Genomic DNA, 21,281 nt, shown 5'->3' on the forward strand with positions numbered 1-21,281 from the left:
ACTTGGTTGATTTCTCAGTGCAGTGAAGAATTATGGGACCGTCTAAGCAGTAATTTTAGGGACCGTCTAAGCAGAGTCAACTGGACTGTTCTATGATTGGTGTCTGTAAATCTCACTTGTGGATGGACAGACTAAATTGAATAAAAAGCTAAGATCGGTAAAAGAAGTAGCACTCACTCATTTCATGGGAAAGGAGCATGTTTGCTATTATGGGTTACAAGATGACCTTTTTGATGGGAGGATGTCACTTAGTGTCAGAGTGACTTTATTTAACACAGGTGTTCTGGAAGATTATGCCCCACAAGAGAACAAATCAGCCTGACCTCGAGTGTCCAGCCAGCTTGTAAGAATGTTGATGTCTGGCTGTGAATGGCAAATCAGTTCCAGGCAGTTTTGTTTATTATATGCTTATGCTAAGTATGAAAAATATGCATCCTACACATTCATCTTAATTTGTCTGATCCTTTAAAATGAGCTATTTTTTGTTTTGGTGCATATAGTTTTAACATGTATTGGCAAATGTTAAAAAGAATTCTCTTGTATGCCCTGGTTTGTATGTAGCTTAGATAAATGGACTCCAGAGGTTCACATGTTGTAGAAGCTTGGTTCTCTCTGTGGCAGGATTAAGAGGAAGTGGAACTTTTAGGAGACTGAGCAAAGTCTCCGAAGGCAAAGGTGGCTTTCTGTGGACTGAGGGTCCTAAGAGGGAGCATTTTTACAAGGGAGCAAGACTGGCTCCTTTCAGGCCTCTGGTACCCTCTATTGCCACGTAGTACCTCTCTCTACACTGCCACTACTGTGATGCCATCTATATATACGCTAGAGCTGAGCAGAAGCTGACATCATACCCTTGAACCTCAGAATTATAGGATAAATAGTAATTCTCCATTTTTAATAAACTACCTAGCCTTAGAAATTTTGTCGTACTAACAGAAGAGGGACTAATGCATCATATATCAGTACATCAAGAATGGAGAACTAAATCTGTGTGAGTAGTGTAAGATGCACTCACACCTGGAAAGCTTGTTATGTTACTGGAAAATGAGCAGAAAACAGAAGATTCTTTCTTTGATCCAGGTAGGATGTGGGTCGTGGTGAGGCAGAGAGCAGGAGCATTTTTAGAACTATTTAGAAGACAGAGTGAACAGAACTTGGTGTTGAATGCAGTACTTAGGGAAGCCAGAAGCATGTAGGACGATGCCCACCTAGTTTTCTAGCTGCGGAGGAAGTGATACTCTTTACCAGTTTGGGAAAAAGTTGGCAGGGAGGAGTAAATTGCAAGCAGGAGTCTATCCAGTAGCACGGATCAGAGTCTGATTGCTTCTAATCAGTGTTGTGTGTGCCTAGTACCTGATAGCAAGTTCACATATCCCATCCACGTTCACTCATTGTTTATTAACATCCCAGGTTCTTTTGTCATAGTCTCCTCATATAGGCAGATGTGACATGCTGGCAGAAGATTGCTTGATCTGGGTAGGGAAAGAGAATCTGATGGAGGTGGCTTGATGACTGTCGTTGTCAGGGTTTGACATCTGTATTTGAGTGGTTTGTATGCCCTGTGCGTATGTAACACAGGACTGACCTGCAGACTGGGTTCTAAAGCTGGGTGCTGAAATGTTGGGTGACAAGACTGCCTGTGTGGGTTGCATGCAGTGTCAGCCACCTGCCTGAGAGTGGATGCTTCATGCATATTCCACTTGTATTAGAGGAGAGGATATTTGTGTCTGCCTTAATATAGTACAGGGAAGGGCAGAGGCTCTGGTTTTTAGGTATTTGCCACTTTGGTTGAACACATTGCTAATTTTTTTTTTATCAAACTGGTCTATAAGTGTAGAAACATTGTGAAGGAAAGAGGAGAAAGGAGTTAAAATGTGTCACTGTGTGCAGCAAATGCAGAGGCTTTTCTTTAGATTTTATTAGTGCGTGTATGCAGTATGTAGTGCTTATCTCCATCCTCGGGAGTTAGTTCCGGGACACAATCCGTCTTAATTCTTTCTCATCTCCTTCCTTTCTCCTCCCTCTCTGTTCTCCCATTATCTCTTGCCCTTTGTCATAGGATCTGTTCCCTGTTTCTTATCTTTTGTTTTGCTCTTTGTTTAAACTTTGGGCTTCTTACTTAAAAGAAACCATGTAATATTTAAGCTAGAGGAAGCTTTTTGTTTTTTAATCTATTTTTTTCTAATATCCTGAACCCATGTCAGGAAACAAAATGTAGCTAAATTTACAAAGCAGTGCTTCTGGTGGATATATGAACTGTGAAGGCATCAAAAGAATCTGATTATTAAATTTGCTCTTGTTTTGTTTTTACCATTTTTTCCTTCTTTCCCTCAGCTGACTTCTTTCTGACTTTAAAATATTTTCCTTCTTTGTTAAAGATTCCCTTTCCTCTTCCAGCTTGTATTTTGAATCATAACTTAACAAACAAATTAAAAAAGAACATACAAATAAATTTTTATCATATGTGAGAATAGGAAGAACTTTTTGATATGACAGTTGTTTTCCTTGTAAAATTAAACAATTATTTTTGTCCATGAATGCATACATGTAGTGCATAGTTCTATTTTATTAAATCAATATCTATTTTCAAAATCATGTGCCATTTTCTCAGATGATCATACTATTGAAAATGAACCTACAGTGATACAAAAACAAAATCTAGATGATGGTGTTAGGGCTGGATTTCAGATTTGTGGTGTTGAAGCTGTGTTAAAGCCTTTGATTGCCTTGGTTACTCCTATAAACAAAAGACATTATTTTTCATTTTAATCCTTACATGTCTGATTTGTCACTGAATTCTTGTGCCTTTGGAAATTTAAATTCTCCATTAGTCAGGATTGCAACAGCGTAGTTAAATATTTATATTAATAGGCTTTCCTTAGGAATTTCCTTTCATTCTTTTTTGGTAAGCATTCATAACATATAAAACTCATTATATTAAGAATGAGTATTAGTAATATATATGTGAAAAAATAATGGATTCTTTCCTAGTTATATCTTAGAGAAAATCTTGGCATATAACCCTCTTATTGTCTTGCTAGAAAGTGAGGACTAAAAGAGTTGCATGACTTTTTAGTTTGTTGAGAGAACATTATGGTATCTTAATGTATAATTTTGAAAATATCAGAGCTCAAAAATGAGTAAACATTAAAGTAATTGGTTAATAAATGTCTATTCCTAAAGGAAAAAATGCCTGAGGTATGTTTCTTTTAGCAGCCAAGACTTTGTGGTGCTCCGCTGATTGAATAAGAGATCTGATAACAATATAGTTGAGTCAGCTATGGGAAGAGGAAGTGACTACTGTTTGATTAGGACTGCAATCTATAGTTAGAAGGAAGGAATTTAAAAAATCTCTATATATGATTATATTTTTGGTGTAATTATTTCTAGAAGAGTGAGATGTTTAAAAAATAGTTCATAGACTGTGGGAACTAGGAAGTCCTTTGAAGTCTGCTGGTTCAGGGATTGTGCTTGCTTTATGGCTGATGATACTTAGAATCTACAGTGTGGAGAAAGGAGTCATCTCAGAGGACACATGTGGTCCAAACCCAGATCTCAGTCGGATTTCCTGGCTTAGTGCTTTTCACCCTTTCATCTGTGTTAGTCTCAAAAACAACGCAGATCCTATTTAAAAGAAGAGCAGGGTGTGTACAGGAGGAAAGGGCCGCACAGCCCTCCCCCAGATCTAGGTTGAGGGGCTCACTGAGTGGTCTCTTGCAGCTGCTCTGCAGACAGTGTACACCCACGGTGGGGATCATTGGGCTGATATAGTCGATGTGTTCTTTTCAGGGGAGAGTTACGTGTGCGCTTCCAACGAGCCATTTCGGAAAGTGGATTACACCAAAAATGTCAACCCGAACTGGTCTGTGAACATCAAGGGTGGAACCACGCGATCCTTGGCCTCCACGGCCCCTGTGAAGAGCGAAGTTAAAGAAAGTAAAGACTTCATCAAACCCAAGTTAGTGACTGTGATTCGAAGCGGAGTGAAGCCTAGAAAAGCCGTGCGGATCCTTCTGAATAAAAAGACTGCTCATTCCTTTGAACAGGTCCTAACTGATATCACCGAAGCCATCAAGCTCGACTCCGGAGTGGTCAAGAGGCTGTGCACCTTAGATGGGAAGCAGGTAAGAGAGAGAGAGGTTCTTTAGCATGAAAAGTGTGAGTGTGTTACATGTTTCCACGTGTCCATCAGTACACCTTGAGCTGTCGAAGGGAAAATGTAGCTTTCCAAGAGAAAAGTGCCAATTGCAGGGTTATCCGATCTTAAGTGGGCTGTTAAGGTTAAGCCTTTACTGTTGATTAGTAAAGTCTTTATTGGCTGGGGTATCTCAGAGTTAAAGGTATTTAACATGCTGTATTTAGAAAAGTCTTTTGTTACCTTTTAGGAAAAATGCATTTCAGAGGAAAGTACTTCCATAGGAATATGCATGTGTGTTTTGTACAGAGCAGTGGAGACAATTAGTCAGCATTTCTAAACAATGAACACCAGCTGCCCAGAAAAATGCAAGTCAAATTGTGGTAACAGTTTGCCAGCAGATCTCATGGACTAGCGAGTCTTGGGCACACTGCAAGAGCACATGAATAGCAGTTACATAAATGTGGAATTTTGCTTTAAAAAAAAGATTAAAAGAAATAGTGTCTTCTAAAATGTATTTTTCTCCAGTTTCCATAGTTAAATTGTGTATATTTGCATTGTAGGAAAAAATAGTTTCCAGTATTAAATTTCTTCATTCCATTTAGTTTCTTCCCCCTAGCATAATTTATTTTGAAGTATTTGGCTCTTATGTTGCTGAGAATGAATAATATGAAACACTGAAGCAATGTCTTCCAGAAAAACACAAAGTAGTTCCTAATTTCGAAGACCAAATAAAGTGAGTAGGGTGTTTTAGGAAACATTAACAACATCTGAAAAAACAGATTCTGGCCAGGTATAATGGTACATGCCTGTAATCCCAGCTCTCAGAAAGCTGAGGCAGGAGGATTGCCACAAGTTCAAGGCCAGCCTGGACTACATAGTGAGACTTAGTCTCAGAAACACACACACACACACACACACACACACACACACACACACACACACACACAGAGGTTCTAGAAACTGGTGTGTGGCTGAGTGGTCTATGCATACTAGGATCTGAGGCTTTGGCTTCAGTACCTACAAGCAAAGATAAATATATAAATAAAAGATAGGCTCTGAAGATTACACTGGAAGCATGTTCAAATTAACGACTAGAAGGGTTATACTTCTCAGCACTATGCCAGAAAATAGGTTTATGTTGTTAATGCTAAAGACACTTTGTCTAATGAAGTTATTAGCTCAATATAACACAAAGCACTATAAGAGTCACTTTATGTGTAAATAAAAGTAAATAAGGCCACAAACAAGAGGTATGGAAAATGATTTTTATTTTTATTTTATGGTTATAGTGCTCAGTGATTCATCACTGAGGAAGTTGGTCCATGTACATAATACATTTTAATTCTTTTTCCCTCCCCTTCCTCTGGAAAATTAGATAGTTGCTTCTTGACATGCATAGGAAAGACAGAATGTATAGACATAAACGTTTAAGGTATCTAAGTGAAAGAAAAAACTAAATATGCCAATATGGAAGAAATGACATAAACAGTAATTGAAGATGAAGTTATAATAATGAGACCTCACATTTGGAAATCTCCAAATAAGTAACAGTCAGTGAGGATAGTTAAGTGAAATACAGAAGTTGAACATTTAATTAAGATAGTATGTATTGAAATTTTAATAGTATCTAAGAAATTCTCTTCAAATACCCTTCAGACTGGAAATATAAAAATGTTAACTGAGTACCAGAATCTCAGATCACCAGCATATTTGGAATAATGCAGTGTGACATCCAGGATGCATGTCAGAAATAAAAGGATTGCTTACTTTATTAAGTTTCCAGCCAACCATGTTGGCAAGTGCCTGTAGTCCCAGCACTTGGAAAGCTGAGGCAAGAGGATCACTGTGAGTGTGAGGCCAGACTGGACTACAAAGTGAGTTCAAGACCAGCCTGAACTCCATAGCAAAATTCTATCTCAAAAAGACAAAAAACAAAACAGAAAAAGACTCCTCTATACATGAGAACTATGGGATAAAGGATAAAGTCATGCATGTGTAATTCCAGAAAGATGGTGTAAAAGCATTGTCCTGTTAAAGATTCAGCATTAAGCTGGGTGAGGTGACAGATGCCTTATAATCTCGGCAAGGATGGTGGTTCAGACAAGGGGGTCACAAGTTTGAGTCTTGCCTGGCATTTAATTGAGACTGTGCTTCAAAATTAAATCAAAGAGCACTGGAGATGTAGCTCAGTTCTATACAGCCCTTGGGTCCAAAAGAAAATGATTTCTCTTAATATACTAAAAAATTTTCCTGTCTGAAACAAAAACCCAAAATATTACTAAAGAAATACAGTCTTGGATTTCTATGGGGATCAACTCCAAGGTGATACCTGGTGGCATCAGTATTCCAACGTTCTTCCCTAAGTTCTTCCTGATGTTCATTTGTAGTTTAATGTAGTTTGAGAAAGAATGTAAATGAGATTTGAGGGTAAGGAGTAGAAAACCTGACAGTGATTTTGAAGTTAATCTGGAAAAATAGGCAAGAAATGCTGGAAATAGTGATTAATGGGCTCTCATGCTACCAGATATTAAATCATCATCTTCATACTATACAAAAAATACATTCCAGGTGTTTTAAAAATATAAATGTCAAAATGAAGTAGAAATACTAAAAAATGAATATTACAGTGAAATGGGAAAGAATTTTCTCAGCTTAAAAGTAGTAGGGAAATCACAAGGGGTAAGGTTAATTTGTAAGACAGCTTAAAAATTAAAAATTTCCAGATGTCAACTCAAGGATTACTTCAACTCAAATTGAAGTAATTTAATCTGAACCAGATAAATGGTATAATAGAAGAATGTATGAAAGTTTTAATAGATAATTATGAAAAGAATTGTAAATAGCAAATATTAAAAAATGTTTTGGGCCTGAGGTGGTAATTCAGAGTATGTAGCATGCATGAGATCAAAACAAAATAACTCAAAAAGCAAATTCAGTTTCACTAATAAAATTATTAACCAAAGGTGTGAGATATTAGGTTGGCATGGTGCACACATACTAAGAGGCAGGAGGACAGCAAGTTTGAGCCCACCCTGGGCAACCCAGTCACATAGAATTTAGCTCAAAGAAGGATGCTGACATACTATTTTTAATACTTAAAGTTGAAAGTTTTGTTAAAAAAAAAGTCCACTGTTTCTGAATATTCAATGATTTGGCATTACATAGTGATGGAAGTATGAAATGTGAAAGCTTTATGGAAAGTGATTTGAACTAGTAGATCAGTTTTAGGGATTATCATAAATATCCTGAGATGCAAACATTATGCATAAAAGCTTTCATCCCAGCCTAAAAGCCAAAGACTTGAAACAGTCTCAAACGGCTAAATAAGGGAAATAGTTAAATGATATGACCATGGAATTCATACTGACTAGCCTTTGAAAATTATGTTTTGGGGACTATTTAAAGACATGAGAAAATGTCAAATGGAAAAAGCAAGAAGCAAACTAGCATGGTTTCAATTTTGTGTTATAGAAAAGCAAAGGGAAAAGATTTTTTTTAAAAAACAGAATTGCCATCAGAAATCAAACGTTTGCTGTTCTGATTTCCACTATCGTCTTCTTGAGGATCAAAAACATGAGTTATTAAAGTTTTGATTTGTGGCTGTAAAATGTTACAACTATAACTTTTGTCATTGTTCATTTCTTATGAATTTAACTATTTCCATGTGCAAAGAAAAATGATGTTATTTTAAAATAATATTTTTGGAAGAAATTACAGATTTCTGTTGCATATGTGCGTGCACATGTGTGTGTGTGGTACTGAGATTGAACCCAGGGCTTTGTACATGCTAGGCAAGTGTATTGAGCCACACCCCCATTGTCAGATTTTGGGGGGTGGGCAGTATTGAGATTAAACCCTGAGCTATAGCCCTAACCCTTTCTTAAAGGTTTTCCGAAGTTAGAGCTCAAATTTGGTAATAATTACACCTCAACCTCCCAGAGTGTTGGAACCTTGGGCGTGCCACCACACCCAGCTCAGATTTGGTTTCTATACACACAGTTTTGGACACTCCATTTTCAGAGTGCCAAGCATCCTTTTGTTGTTGGGATTTTTTTTTTTGGTATCAGGAATTGAACTCAGGATCTTGTGCTTGCTGGGCAGGTACTTGTGCCATTGAGTTATATCTCCAGCCCCAAGCATCCTTTTTTAAAAGCTATAGTTTCTTGATGTTGACTCAATATCATAGTTGGTAGAGTTGCTAGTTTTCAAAATCTTAGTCTGCTTTTGGTTATTTCTTATCATTAGAAAGATTACATTTAATTTTGCTTAAAATAGCATAAAGAATTGCTTATGTTTAATATTGAGGCAAACCTTTAAATGAGTCAAGTTCATTTTTAATTCTTTTTGATGGAGGATTTTTTTTTTTCCTACTGGTTTGTTAGCCATCTGCTCTCTGATCATTAAGAAAGGGACAGCTGTCTTTTGGTGAAGAGGAAGAAGTGGAACAGGGACTAAGATCTGCTAATGAGTGTAAAGCATTGTCTCTGCACAATGTTCTATACTGCTGTAATTTTTTTTTTTTTTTTTTTTTTTTTTTAGTACTGGAGACTTAACCCCGAGCTTTTACAGTGAGACACATCCCCGGTCCCCTTTCTTTGTTTTTTTTTATTTTAAGACAGGTTCTCGCTAAATTGCTCAGTTGTACACTGCTTAAATTTTACATTGTTTTTATAGTTATTTCCTATTGGGATTTGTTTTCATTTAGGATTAGTATGATCTTCAATATAAGGGTAAGGAATAACTATCTTCTAGGCAATTCATCACCATCACTGAACCCGTCCTGCTACCTAAATGAGAGTTTTAAGGGGCCCTGGTTTTTTTTCTCTAGGCTTGAAAGCTTTAGGGATTAAAGACATGATTTTGTTATGTACCAGGAGTGTTTCTGTTGTTAAAATGGGGAGCTTGAATCTTTTCTTTCTTTAAAGATAGATCTGCTATGATTGATACTTTTATAAGATCTGATTTGGTTAGTAAAATTCACTCATATTTTAACTCCTTATCAAATCATATTTTAGGGTTTTATGTGTGCTAACTCTTTGTGTTTTCTTTTTGCTTTAGCGACTTTAAGTAGGCCCAATTCTCCTGGCATCTGGTGGGTAAAGGGCAGAGATGCAGTTATCCATCCTACAATGCACAGGACAGCCACAGTGTAATTCTGTGTGGTCTCAAGTATTAATGTCGGGATTCAGAACTCCTGCTTTAGACTAGGAGAGTGATTGAAAAGGAAATGCTGTTTGAGTGTTGACTGTTTTTAGACTGTTAAACTTTTGTTTCAGAACTTATAGAGGTCCTCAGAGCCTGTCTGTCCACTTGTTATCTAACGGATGCTGAGGCATTAGCATGTCATGGCTTACCGTTTTGCTTTCATTTTAGTCTCCATTGTTCAAGGCTGACATATCGTTGGCTAGTATAATCTTAAAAAGGGATTAAGGGAAGACATTCCAAATGGTTTTACATGTATTTAAAGTGAAGTACTGTACAAGGGATCATGATTTAATCCTTTGCTCTTAAATATTTAATGCTTAAAGGTGATATCATGGCTATTGATTTTTGAAAAAAAAATTACAGCCTTAGAGGTTAGGGGTGTAGTCAGGGCAGAGCTTACCTAGCATACATAAGCCTCTGGGCTTGATCTCCAGTACTGTAAAACAAAACAAATCTTAAATGACAACCCACGTGTTTATAAATGAAATTATGAGGAAAAAAATATGTAAAGAGAAGTCGTGACAATTTGCATAGTCATTTTAATTTGCAGTTAGTTTGCATTAAATACTTCATGTATATGTTTTTCCTCTAAACCCACAAAATCTTACACTTGGATTACACTTACACCTGCATTGTATAGAAAATCTTACACTTGCATTGTATAGAAAAGTAAGACATTTTAGACTTCTTGCAAGTCCAAGTGACTTTCTTTATAGTAAGCTGCGTAGGGAGCATTCTTTAAGGGTATCTCTATTCTGTTACAGGACTAAAAGTTCCAAATATAGCTGTTATCCACATGTGCAAGAAATTCTAGCCTTCAGCTTTTCCAGAAACAGCAGTTTTAACATAAAAGAAACATATTTTGTGGAATTTTGGAACAAGTTGGTGCTTGTCATGGGCAGAGGCAAAACAGACTCAGAAATTGCTTGCAGTTGATGCCTGAAAGGTAAAATGCTTCCAGACTTTGGGACCGCTGCCAATCGCACCATGCCCACGTGCAGAAGGTACTCTTCGGGGAAGCTGACAACTTCTGGAGTGCCTCCACCCTCAGCCATCTGAAAGGTTAAGGAGGTTTTCATCTCCACTTTTTAAAAACTTCACAGGCGCTGTGATGTAATACTTATCTCATGTCTTTATTTTTCTGGACTCACATTTCCTAGTGAAGGTTCATTTCTCTGTAATGACTAAAGTATACTTTTGTCTTCTCAAAAATTGCTACATAAAAACTCATACAGAATATTTTCTGTAGTTCAGTTAGTCCTTGAAGTAGATGAGGGCAGAATGTGGTTTCAGTTTTCACTCTGCTCCAGTGTTTGCATTTCCTTTCGTGGATAACAGAGACCTAGGCAGCTCTTATTTTATCGTAGGAGATGCAGTTACACATGTCTAGGTGTGGTTAGCATACCTACCTGAAGTAGTGGACAATTTATCCAAAACAGGAAACAGCTGATTTAAGAGCAGCATGTTTTCCCAAATTGTAGTTAGTACAGGTACAGATAAGGACAGAAAAATATTTTGTGATTCCTATTGTAAGAAAACTTATCTTGAATTTTAGAAAGGGGTCATGGCTTAGTATTTGTGGAGCCTCTCTCTTAGGAGTAACCTGATTCGTGAGAAGAAAGGGAAATACTTAGATATAACTTACTTTTTAAATTTAACTATTTTGATACCCATTGTAAAGCAATTTCCCCAACCTTAAATCATAGTTTCTCCCTTTTAATGAGAAACTGGAGGAAAACATTGAAGTCCAGACAGGTAGGGTCTGATTACAAATCAGAAGGAATATTTAAAGAAACAATTTTAACTTCCAGTGAGTTAGGCAAATGGAAGGTGTGGTTGAAATAAAAATGACATCCTTGGAAAATTTTTGCTTGATTATTCTTTTGATGTCCTAGCTAGCGTCATACATACATAGGGCAAAAATAATGTGATAAACTGAGTTTAATAACTGAGATATTACACACTGTCTAATTTTGAAGACTGAGATGTAGCTCAGCAGCACAATGCCTACCTGGCAAGTGCAAAGTCGTGAGTTCAATTCCCAGTATTTTTTTTTAAAAGACTTTTTTGTTCAAACAATATTAGCAATTTTGACACCTGAGATATTTATTATATATGTCTTTGTCATCAGTAACACAATAGTTATTACAATACTATTACATATGTATTTAACAATACCTAGATTTTAGATTCTAGAAAAGTAGCTTGATCCATAATGACTAACATCTAATTATAATAGGCATTATATTAGTGCTTCATATTAGAGTTCTTCACTTGTCTCACAGTGCTCTTAAAGAGGTAGGTACTAAAATTCTCATTTTATCATAAGGAAATCAAGGCAAAGAATGCTCCAGGAACCTACTCAGACTCTTGTGCCTGGTGGGGAAGCTGAGGTTCCTTCCCAGGAGGGGGAATTTCAGAGCTCACAGTCTTTCTGGCTATGCTATGGTCCCTGGGTCATGCTCTGTGGGAGGTGGCAGAGATAATGATAAAATAAATAAATAAAAAATCTAATCATGTGATTTCAAAAAATTATTGCAGGTTTTAGAATGCTACAGTACCACCTGGTATTTATCTAATGTCTTTGTAATAATAGGTTTTGTTATGAAATTAACCTTTAAGAATCTAAAAATAAAAGGTTAAAAAATGATATGCCAGATAAAAAGATGGCACTTAGAATTATTTTTTTAGATTTAATTTTAATAAAATGAAGGAGTATGTCATTATAGAAAGTTTAGAAAACATAAAAAAGATACAGAATTCGTGCATTTTGATGCTTTTTTTAAAAAAAAATCTGTGCTTATTTCTGTTTTCTAAAGGGAAAAATACCCAAGTAAAATAAATTCATGTACATTGAAAACATTCCAATCAGAAATTTAGAGAGTAAAAGTCTTTGACATCTGCCTTTCTCCCCTAACCTCATGCTACTTCTCTAATGGGATCACGAATAATAACTTTATCAGTGCAATTAAATACATTAGTATATGTAGATTTTATATAGCATGATTTTTATATGTGGTCATGTATCCTGCATTTCTCACGTATTTACTCTTCATTGTTATATAGTCTTCGTGCTTCGCATTTGTAATGACTGTATAATGTTCAACTATTAGACATACCAAAGTTTATTTAACTTATTGGATGTTTGAGTTGTTTCTAATTTATTTTATCCTCTGGGCAACTTGGCTGTCTATAGATTTCACATGCTTTTTAGATCATTTCCTTTTCATAGGATAGATTACTACAGGTAGGTTACTAGAAGAGATTCTTGAGTATTTTGGGGTACTATCCAAGCTGTCGATAAAGTTGTGCCAGTTAGCAAAGTTGTGGCCTTGTAACTTTTGCCTAAATGCCATAGTCTCTTTGAGTGTAGTCCTGGTGTTTGGTAAATTTCAATGATTTTTTTCTTACTCTATAACATTTTAACTCGGAATTGAGTCAAGGAGATTACTTGTATAAATGCTTTGTAAAGTTAGTTACTGCTTTTGGTGATAATTTTTGGGTTTGTTTTGTTATTGTATCTTATCAGTATGTGTTGATAGCAGTTTTTACCAATATACGTAATACATATTACTTTAAAAACTTCATTAGGTTTCATGAAATGGTCATTTATTCATCATGCCTTATGTTTAAAAATGAGCAGATGTAAAGTCAGCGTGGTGTTTTAAATATATAACTAAAATAGTAATATTTTAGTCCGGCTTTTTAATTTATAAATGAGAATTATTTAAAGGTTCAAAATAGCTTTTGAGAACCTGTGAAACCTGTGATTCTCTGCCAGGTAGAAACTGAATCAAAATTTTGCATTGTGATCATCCAGTTTACAGATCACTATATACTGTAAGGATCTTCCCTTAGACTTGTTTTGTTTTATTACTTAGAGAGGGGGAAAGTGCTTATTGTCAGCCTTGTTACTGATTTTTCTACAGAGCAGAGGGTTAGCTTGACCATGAAGGCCCTCTTTCCTAAAGTGCTATTTGATGGAGGATAATTAATTGAATTTGAATTTAAAACTTGCTTCATAGAGAAAAATTGAGTATGTATTTGCCTTTTCAGAAACTGCAGTTTTCTGGATTTAAAAATTAACCTTACACCTTTTTTTTAAGTAAAAAAAGAGCACCCCACTTGAAGCTGTGAGCCCAGGCTTCATGAATATTCTCCCTGTGTATTTTTAGGACATTTAATTGTAGTGCAATGCAGCTGCCAGACTTAGCACAAAGTGTGGAGAGCTCTGCATCATTAGGCAGCCTCCACAGAAGTTTAATTTTCTGAGCCTAAGTACTGTTAGCAGCAGTGAGACACCTACCCAGGAGCACTCAATTCATCTGTGCATTTCAGGCTTTTCTTAAGTCTTGCAAGATTTTATTTAAAATTTTCTGTTGTTTTTTTTTTTTAATTTGTGGTGGTTTATGGTAGGCTTCTCTAAATGTGAGCATAAAGACATTTGATTCTATTTGAAAATACTGTTCTTGTAGTTTGCCCACATGCTAAGTCATTAAAATGCCATTTTAAGTATGAATTCTAGGGGATATTTAAGTATCTAGATATAGGTGCTTAAGTGAAGCTACCCGTAGTTGCAGGTTGGGTGTCTGAAAGATTAAGTTTCTAAACACTTTATCTGCAGTAGTCCTTTTGTTTTATGTATATCTTGTGTTAAAATGTGGCTGATAACATGCCATTTTGAAAATACAAATTGAAGGCAGTTTGTCATTTTTACATAAAGCAAAAGTTGTGTGGCAAATTTGTACAGTCCTATTTAATTCAACCTGTAACATTTATATACTCCCTAATACAGTGGCCCAGATTTTACATGCAAACCAAACGTAAACATTTTTAAAACCTTTCTAGAAGTGACAAGTGATTTTATTTCCAGCACATTCCCTCTTGGGCAGCACCAATCCATGTCTTAGTCACTTTTCAGACTTCTATGGATCAGGGAGTATAGTCAGTATAATTTGTGCATAAGGAGGTGATTTTATGCATTGGTGGCCAAAAAATACAAATTCAAGAATGATTTAAATACATGCATTACCTGAGACACTTTTTTTGTTAGAATGAGACAAGGTACATGCTTATGCAATAAGGAATGTCATTAAAGATTTCAGGTGATAACGAAAGGTAAGTCGCCAGTGTTTAGGACAAGGTAGTCGTTTCAGACTTTACACACGTCATCACTTAATTCTCAGGACCATCTCACATTAAGTCTATGTTCATGTTTCCAGGAACTTTTGTCCTTTGATTTGCTGTCTTGGATACGATAGTATTTGTATCCCACAAGCCTCAGGATTTTTAAAAATTTGTTCTCAGAACAGGTTTCCTGAGCTTTCGAAGAACAGTGTTTTCCTGCCTTACAGTTATTCCTGGTTGCCTTTTAGAATCTGCAATGTAGTGTGATTGCTTACCTTGCTAACTTGGCTCTGAGTAGCTTCCTCAGTTTTCCACAATCTAACATTTGCCTTCAAATGATGAAAAGTAGCAGCACCAAAGATGTTCAAAGGCTATGCAAAAAGAGCATAAAATTTCTAAAGTTGTCCATACTATTTCAAACCAATGTTTGATAATGGGAAAGCAGAATTCAAAATTATACCTATACTTTATAAATGTCTAAAAAGTTATACAGTATTTGTAAAATAGTCTGTCTTGGTTTGGGGGTTGTGGATGGCCTTTAGGGGAGTTTCCTTTATTATTGTATTATACAGAAACTGTGTTTTATTACGAGTAGACTCACAGGGCAGTCAGCTACTATGCACACCTCACTTGAATTTTTCCAGTTCTCTCAGTGCCCTTGTTCTGCTCCAGGGTTCCATGTTGCATTTACCTGTCATGTCTCCTTAGTCTTACTGGTTTGTGATAATTCCCTTATCTTTCTTTGTCTTTTGTGACCTTGATACTTTTGAAGAGTTCTGTCCTGTTATTTGGTACAACCCCCTTCAGTTTGCAGTTTTCTGGTATTCTCCTGTGGTTACATTAGGTTATATATTTTGGGAAGAAATACTATATGTTACGGCCTCTTCAATGCATCTTTCCAAAGGTTCATGATTTTTCATTATCTCATTACTGGTGAGGTTACTGTTAATCGCTTTTGCCTAAGTTTTCTTATTGTAAAGTTACTATTTTTCTTAATGGAAATTAATACACACATGACAGTGATATTTGAGAATGTGCAAATGTCATGTTTTCCCCTTGTGCTTTCCTCATAAATGTTAGTATCCACACATTCTTGCTCATGTGTTATTGCGATAGTGTTGACCAAATAGTAATTTTTAAGTCTCACCATCCCTTCTACATTCATTACCTGGAAATCTCCTCCTAAGAAGATCTGTCTCTTCTCTACTCATTTATTCAGTTATTCATTTTTACATCAGGATGGACTAAGGAATATTTCATGGTTATCATGTCTTACTGTCATTCATTTTGTGGCTCAAAATATCTCAGATATGGTTAGCTTCTTCAAGCTGGATGCTGTTTCCAACTTCAAGTTGAATACTGTTTCCTTTTGACATATTGAAGGATACGTGAGGGAATAGGATATTACGGGGTATCTCATTCAGTCCATTCTTAGTGCCATGGCAAGCAAAAATACACTAGCAATTCTGTTCCTAGTGACTGCTACAGGTCCACCATTCTCAGTTTTCTTTTGGTACCAGGGACTGAACTCACAACCTCACGCTTGCCAGACATCTTAGGTTCCTTTTAATGCTGCTGTTTCTCTCCACGTGTGTCTTCAGGTCCGTGATGCCTATTCGCTTCATGTGTCTCCAGGATTCCGTGCACTGCTCTCTCCATGCAGTCAGTGTTGAATCCCCAAAGACTTGGGCTGAGGGTGTATCCAAGTTGCTTGATTATTGTCCAGCACAGGAGCACCATCACAGGTCGTTAACTATCGGATTCTGACCTAGATCCCTAATCTCCCAAATGAGTGTACAGCAAAGGCTTAAATAAATCAGACAAATTGTATGATTTTTAGGGCTTAAGGAGGGTCAAAACCCTTTAATTAAGCTTGAGACTCCGAGAGTTAAGACAAAAGCTCCTCTGGATCAGTACACTTATATTAGGACCAAGGACAAAAGGTGGAGAAACTGAGGAAAGTGCAGGCAATGAGCAGGACCTTTGGGAGTCACTTCAAGGACATCTCAAAGTTATGAATCAAGTCAATTTAGTAGTACCGTCTTATCATAAAGACATGATAAAAGTGAAACTGTAGGAGTGATTTCTGCAGCTGCAGTCTCTACCTTGTTAATTAAGGTTGGAGCCAAGTGTCTGCAGCTGTGGCCTTATTTTGCCCTTTGAGGTATCTCTGATCTCACAGGCCACTACAGGCCTCAGCCAGGACCAGTGTTTCATAGAGGTTCACTTACTATGAATCAGCTCCCGTCATCAGGGAAGGGGCCTAGGCCTAGGACAGACTCACAGATAAACATAGCCAATTAGTAAAAATTTAAATCCTGCTTAGAGCCACTTCGTAGTGGTCTCCAACAGTTAACCACATAACAGACCAATTATTTAAATACAGGATGACCAGAAATTGCATTTTTCCATTAATTTTTGTAAGATAACAGCAAATGTAAAAGTGACAATTTAATCAAATGAACACATTTGATAAGAATTGACCAATTGAAATGACTGTTTGGGACAGTTAGTATGTAAACAAACATGCAGCCTGAGTGGTACTTGGGTCAAATGTTCAGTGGTTGGCATTATTACTCATATCTACAGTTGGCTTCCTTTAGCTGAATACTTACTCACTTCAAGCAGAGTTCCTGTGGTTTGAGTCTGGTGATCCTGAAAACTGTGTGTAATGAACTTCACTTAGAAGAGGCTGTGAATAATGCTTAGGGAATAAATCAGACCCCCAAGCTTAAATAGCACATAGTTTCTCTTATATGAGAAACCCAAAGTATAAATAACTTAAAGCACAGAATAAAAGGTGGATAATAGGAAGCAGGGAGGTAGAGCTTATGTAAATGGGAAAGAGCTATAGCAATGGAGAAGAGGAAGATGAGGAAAAGGTGAAATAAAAACAAGATGTGTAAGGGCTGAGGATTTAGCTCAGCGGCATAAATACCTGCCTTGCAAGCAAGCGGATGCGAGTTCGATCCCCAGTACCGATAAAAACAAACACACAAACAAAAACAAGATGTGTTATGAACATAGTGAGTGCAATCATTGTATTTTACAAATGTACTAATTTTAAAAAAAGAAGAGGCTGTGAGTATTACAGGCAACTAAGGCCTCAATGATTGTATGAGATTATCACCTGGAGGCAGTTTTCCTTTGAGAGACATTTTGAAATTTCCAGAGATATTACTGAATAGCTACTGTGAGATGCTCTGTGATGCTGACATCTAACAGATAGAGTCCAGGGATGTATATAAAATAATCATCTCTCCCCAAATATTAGTGTTACTGAGGTTCAGATGCTAGCATAATTTGATGTTTATAAAGAACAAAGACATGAAGGTATTGAAGGAAATGAAAATGGTCTTGGAGTGGCCACCTTAAGAAATGTAGGTATGTGTGGTAGGATGTACATATCTACAAAAATTGGGTGAGAGCAGAATTATGCACCATATGTGGTGCATTTGCAAGGAATGTGGACCTCATCCATTGAGCTTACGATGAAAAATTCTACAAATAAAATTTACATTATAGTAATTTATTTTATTGATAGTACAAGGGCAGAAACCAGGCCCTGCACTGAGCTACGTCCCCAGCCCTTTTTTCAGAAAGTTAAAAAATATTTTGATACAGGATCCACACTGAGTTGGAACTTGTGATTCTCCTCCCTCAGCCTTCCAGAGTGTGGGGCTATTAGGCATTTACCATTCTAGTTGACTAATGTTTAGATGATATTTCAAAATTATAATATGTTTACAGTCATAGATGTTGTCTGGAAGCAAATGAAAGAGTACTTGTCAGTAGTGGTAGAGAAAGCAAATGGTTGGTTCTTCATGAGTCAGTGTAATTGTCTTGGTTACTTTTCTGTCTTTACTGAGCCAAAACACCTGATGCCCAAAATTAGGGAAGAGAAGGTTTATTTAGCTTACAACTTTTTGGAGGTGTTAGTCCATACTCAGCTGCCTTTAAGGCAGAGTGGTGTGGTTGAGGGGTGACTGTTCATGGGGCCACAAGCAGCAAAGGGCAAAAAAGGAAAGAAGCAGGCCACCTTCTCTCCCTTACATTGTATGCCGGCTCCGCCCCTGATCAGGTGCAGCACTGACACCATCAATCCCAGAGCTAGAAAACGAACCAATCACTAACACTAAAATCTGCTGCCTTAGACAGGCCCAGCCCCAAGACTGCACGAGGCTTTGGGGGGACATTTAAACTTCAACAATATGCTTATAGGATATAGCTTCTAAATTATATTCCAGATTGGAAGCAGACATTTCTAAAAACAAAACACAGCAACAACAAAAATAAAACCACAACAAAACCCAAGTAGTTTCAAATGGTAAAGATGTGGTCCCAGCAAGAAATGAAAATATACAGTAAGTCAAGGTGATGAAGCCTCTTAATTCATCAGTCTCTCATTGTCTCTGGCTGTCATTCTCATTCTTGGTGGTCTAGGATTGAGCCCCAGGTCTTGTGCGTGCTAGGCTTGAGCTCTACTTCTGAGCTGCACCTCCAGCCAGTAGTGAACTCTGTATATGGCCGCAAAGTATTATTCCAATTCTTCACAGTGATTGGAAGGAAGTGGTGTTTTTTATTTGAAATTTTATTTATTTCACTATTTTCTTTTTTGGTACAGGGAATCAAAGTCAAGGCCTAGCACTCGCCAGGCAGGTGCTGTGCTGCTGAGCAACATCCCCAGCCCTTTATTTGAAATTTTAGTGTTTAAAGAATAACATGTGTTTTCCCTGTACCTTGTGTTGCAAGTCTATTGGGAATGTTGGTGTGGACTATGCATCCGCATTGTTGTTCAGGAGGAATGCTGCCTTTCTAGGGCAGTGCCAGCTTTTGTTTGGTGCTTCTGGACTTGCTCATGCTGTTCTTTCTCTCGCTCACCTGTGCCTGACGTGATCAGGATCCGTGCCTCTGAGGGAGAGTGGGGTTGGGGAATAAACCTGCTGCTGCAGTATAAAGGGCACTGTGATGTTATACCCCTGGTTACAGTTTTTACTTGTGATTGTAAAAACTGTGGCAAAAAAAAAAAGGAAACTTGAATACAAGGTGTTCCCTGGCAGCTAAGGAAAACAATGCATTCCCTTAGAATTATTAGTGGTATAGAAAGCAAATGGTTGGTTCGTGGTGAGTCAGGACATGGTGTGATTTATTGGCATAAGTGTTAAATGCCTCTATCCCAGTGATGGCGAACCTTTCAGAGCTTTCAGTGATACAGGTAGCACGTGGTGGCACGTGTGCCATGGGTTTGCCACTGCTGCTCTGTACTTTGGCTAATAAGAAATGTTATCAAAGTATAATATATTTTACATATTTTAATAAAATAATGTGATATTTTAATAAATGTTTTAGATAATGTATTTAAAACAATATCTTCAAATAATGGAAAGACTATTCCTGCTTTATTTTTTTAAAAAATCAATGGTTGTTCTTCCTAAAATTAAAACTGCTGTTTTCCTCTTGTAGATGGAAATCAATTTGAAAAAGTGCCTAATCTCTATTAATGATTTGGCTTGTCGTGCAGTTGTGTTTGCAGTTTTTGTGCTGATGTATTTACTCTAATTTGGTGACATACAATTTTATATTATTTATATTGTCTAGTAGTTTCTAGTTAATGGCTTCATCAAGTTATATTTAGAGCAATTTAGGCACTTACAAAGGGAAATGAAAGCAAAATTAGTCAGTTCATAAGTGTTTTGCAGCAAAGTTTTGTGTAGGATAACCCCTGCACCGAGCAAACATCAGTCGACATCATGAATCTGGATGCTGGAGAGAAACGGGCTCTGAAGTCTGTAGTGTTCAGAATGGAAAAGCGGTGAGGACTGGGCTTTTCAAACATTATACTCTTTTTAATGAAGAAATGTGAAACACATGACACAGCGAGAGGGGGACAAAGGGTAATACTCTAGATCTAATGGCTGGAAGTTTGACCTAGAAGAGTTGGGAAGAGCGCATGAATGGATAGAATGCAAAATGGACTGGGGCCGAGGAGGCTGACTTAGAGGTTGTTCCTATCCATCGCTGTTCCTGCCTCTGCCCTCTCACACACATGCGTGTACACACATGTACACACACACACAGAGATGCACATGCACACAGTAGCAGCAGGAAATGCACACAGCATGAGAAATGCACACAGAAATGAGAAAATGTCCGGACATAGTGGGAAAGGAGTTGGGGGAAATGTGGAGGTACGGGATGGATGAAAGGCAAACCTGGCTATATGGAATGACAGCACCAACTTCTAATGAAACAGTGACGTAATGGAGAGTGTTCATGGGTCACTCTGGCAGCCGGACTGAAGCAAAAGTGGAAGGAGGAGCATCACCCATCCTGTCCATTCAGGTGTGGTCCAGACTATGCCAAGAGAAGTGGGATGCAGACAAAAGATGGAATGAAGACGGAGGGTGAGATCCCTAACCTTAACCACTGGAAAAATCCGACAGTGCTCAAAGCAGTTTAAGCTTCTCTCGTCCGTTGCTGTTGTGCACAGTGCCAAACCACATAGCTGACTTCAGGGATCAGGGTTTTTTCTGTACTGGAAATTGAACCCAAGTTCACCCTACTGAGCCACAGTCACTGCATCGCACAAGCTGCTGGGATTACACCTCTGCACTGTCACACTTGGCTGCAGTATAGGAACTCTGGATGTTCTGGCTTCCTAAGAGGTCACTAATGATTAAATAAGCAGAACTATCAGGGACCAAATCTGTGCTTCACTGTCGGTTGGTCCTTTCACTAAGAGTACATTGCAGCTTCTCATTATGTAGGGGAGAGCCAAGTACATTTTCTTCTAAGAGTAAATTATATGTATTTT

General features: G+C 37.3%; 1 protein-coding gene across 11 annotated transcripts in view; it reads left to right on the plus strand.

The window, feature by feature from the left end:
* Positions 1-21,281, plus strand: part of Dclk2 (doublecortin like kinase 2) — a 152,493-nt gene that overhangs the window by 18,350 nt on the left and 112,862 nt on the right. For all 11 annotated transcript variants that reach the window (XR_010039213.1, XR_010039214.1, XR_010039216.1 and 8 more), the window contains exon 2: positions 3,787-4,121. Coding sequence is in view for 7 of the 11 variants with exons in the window: in XM_063224399.1 (XP_063080469.1) it covers positions 3,787-4,121 (335 nt within the window). In the remaining 4 variants the exon portion in view is untranslated. The remainder of the gene's footprint in view (positions 1-3,786; positions 4,122-21,281) is intronic.

This window comes from Cavia porcellus, unplaced genomic scaffold (genome assembly GCF_034190915.1).
Source record: "Cavia porcellus strain 051 isolate PalLab524CR breed Dunkin Hartley unplaced genomic scaffold, mCavPor4.1 scaffold_14, whole genome shotgun sequence".
Classification (NCBI taxonomy): Eukaryota; Metazoa; Chordata; class Mammalia; order Rodentia; family Caviidae; genus Cavia; species Cavia porcellus.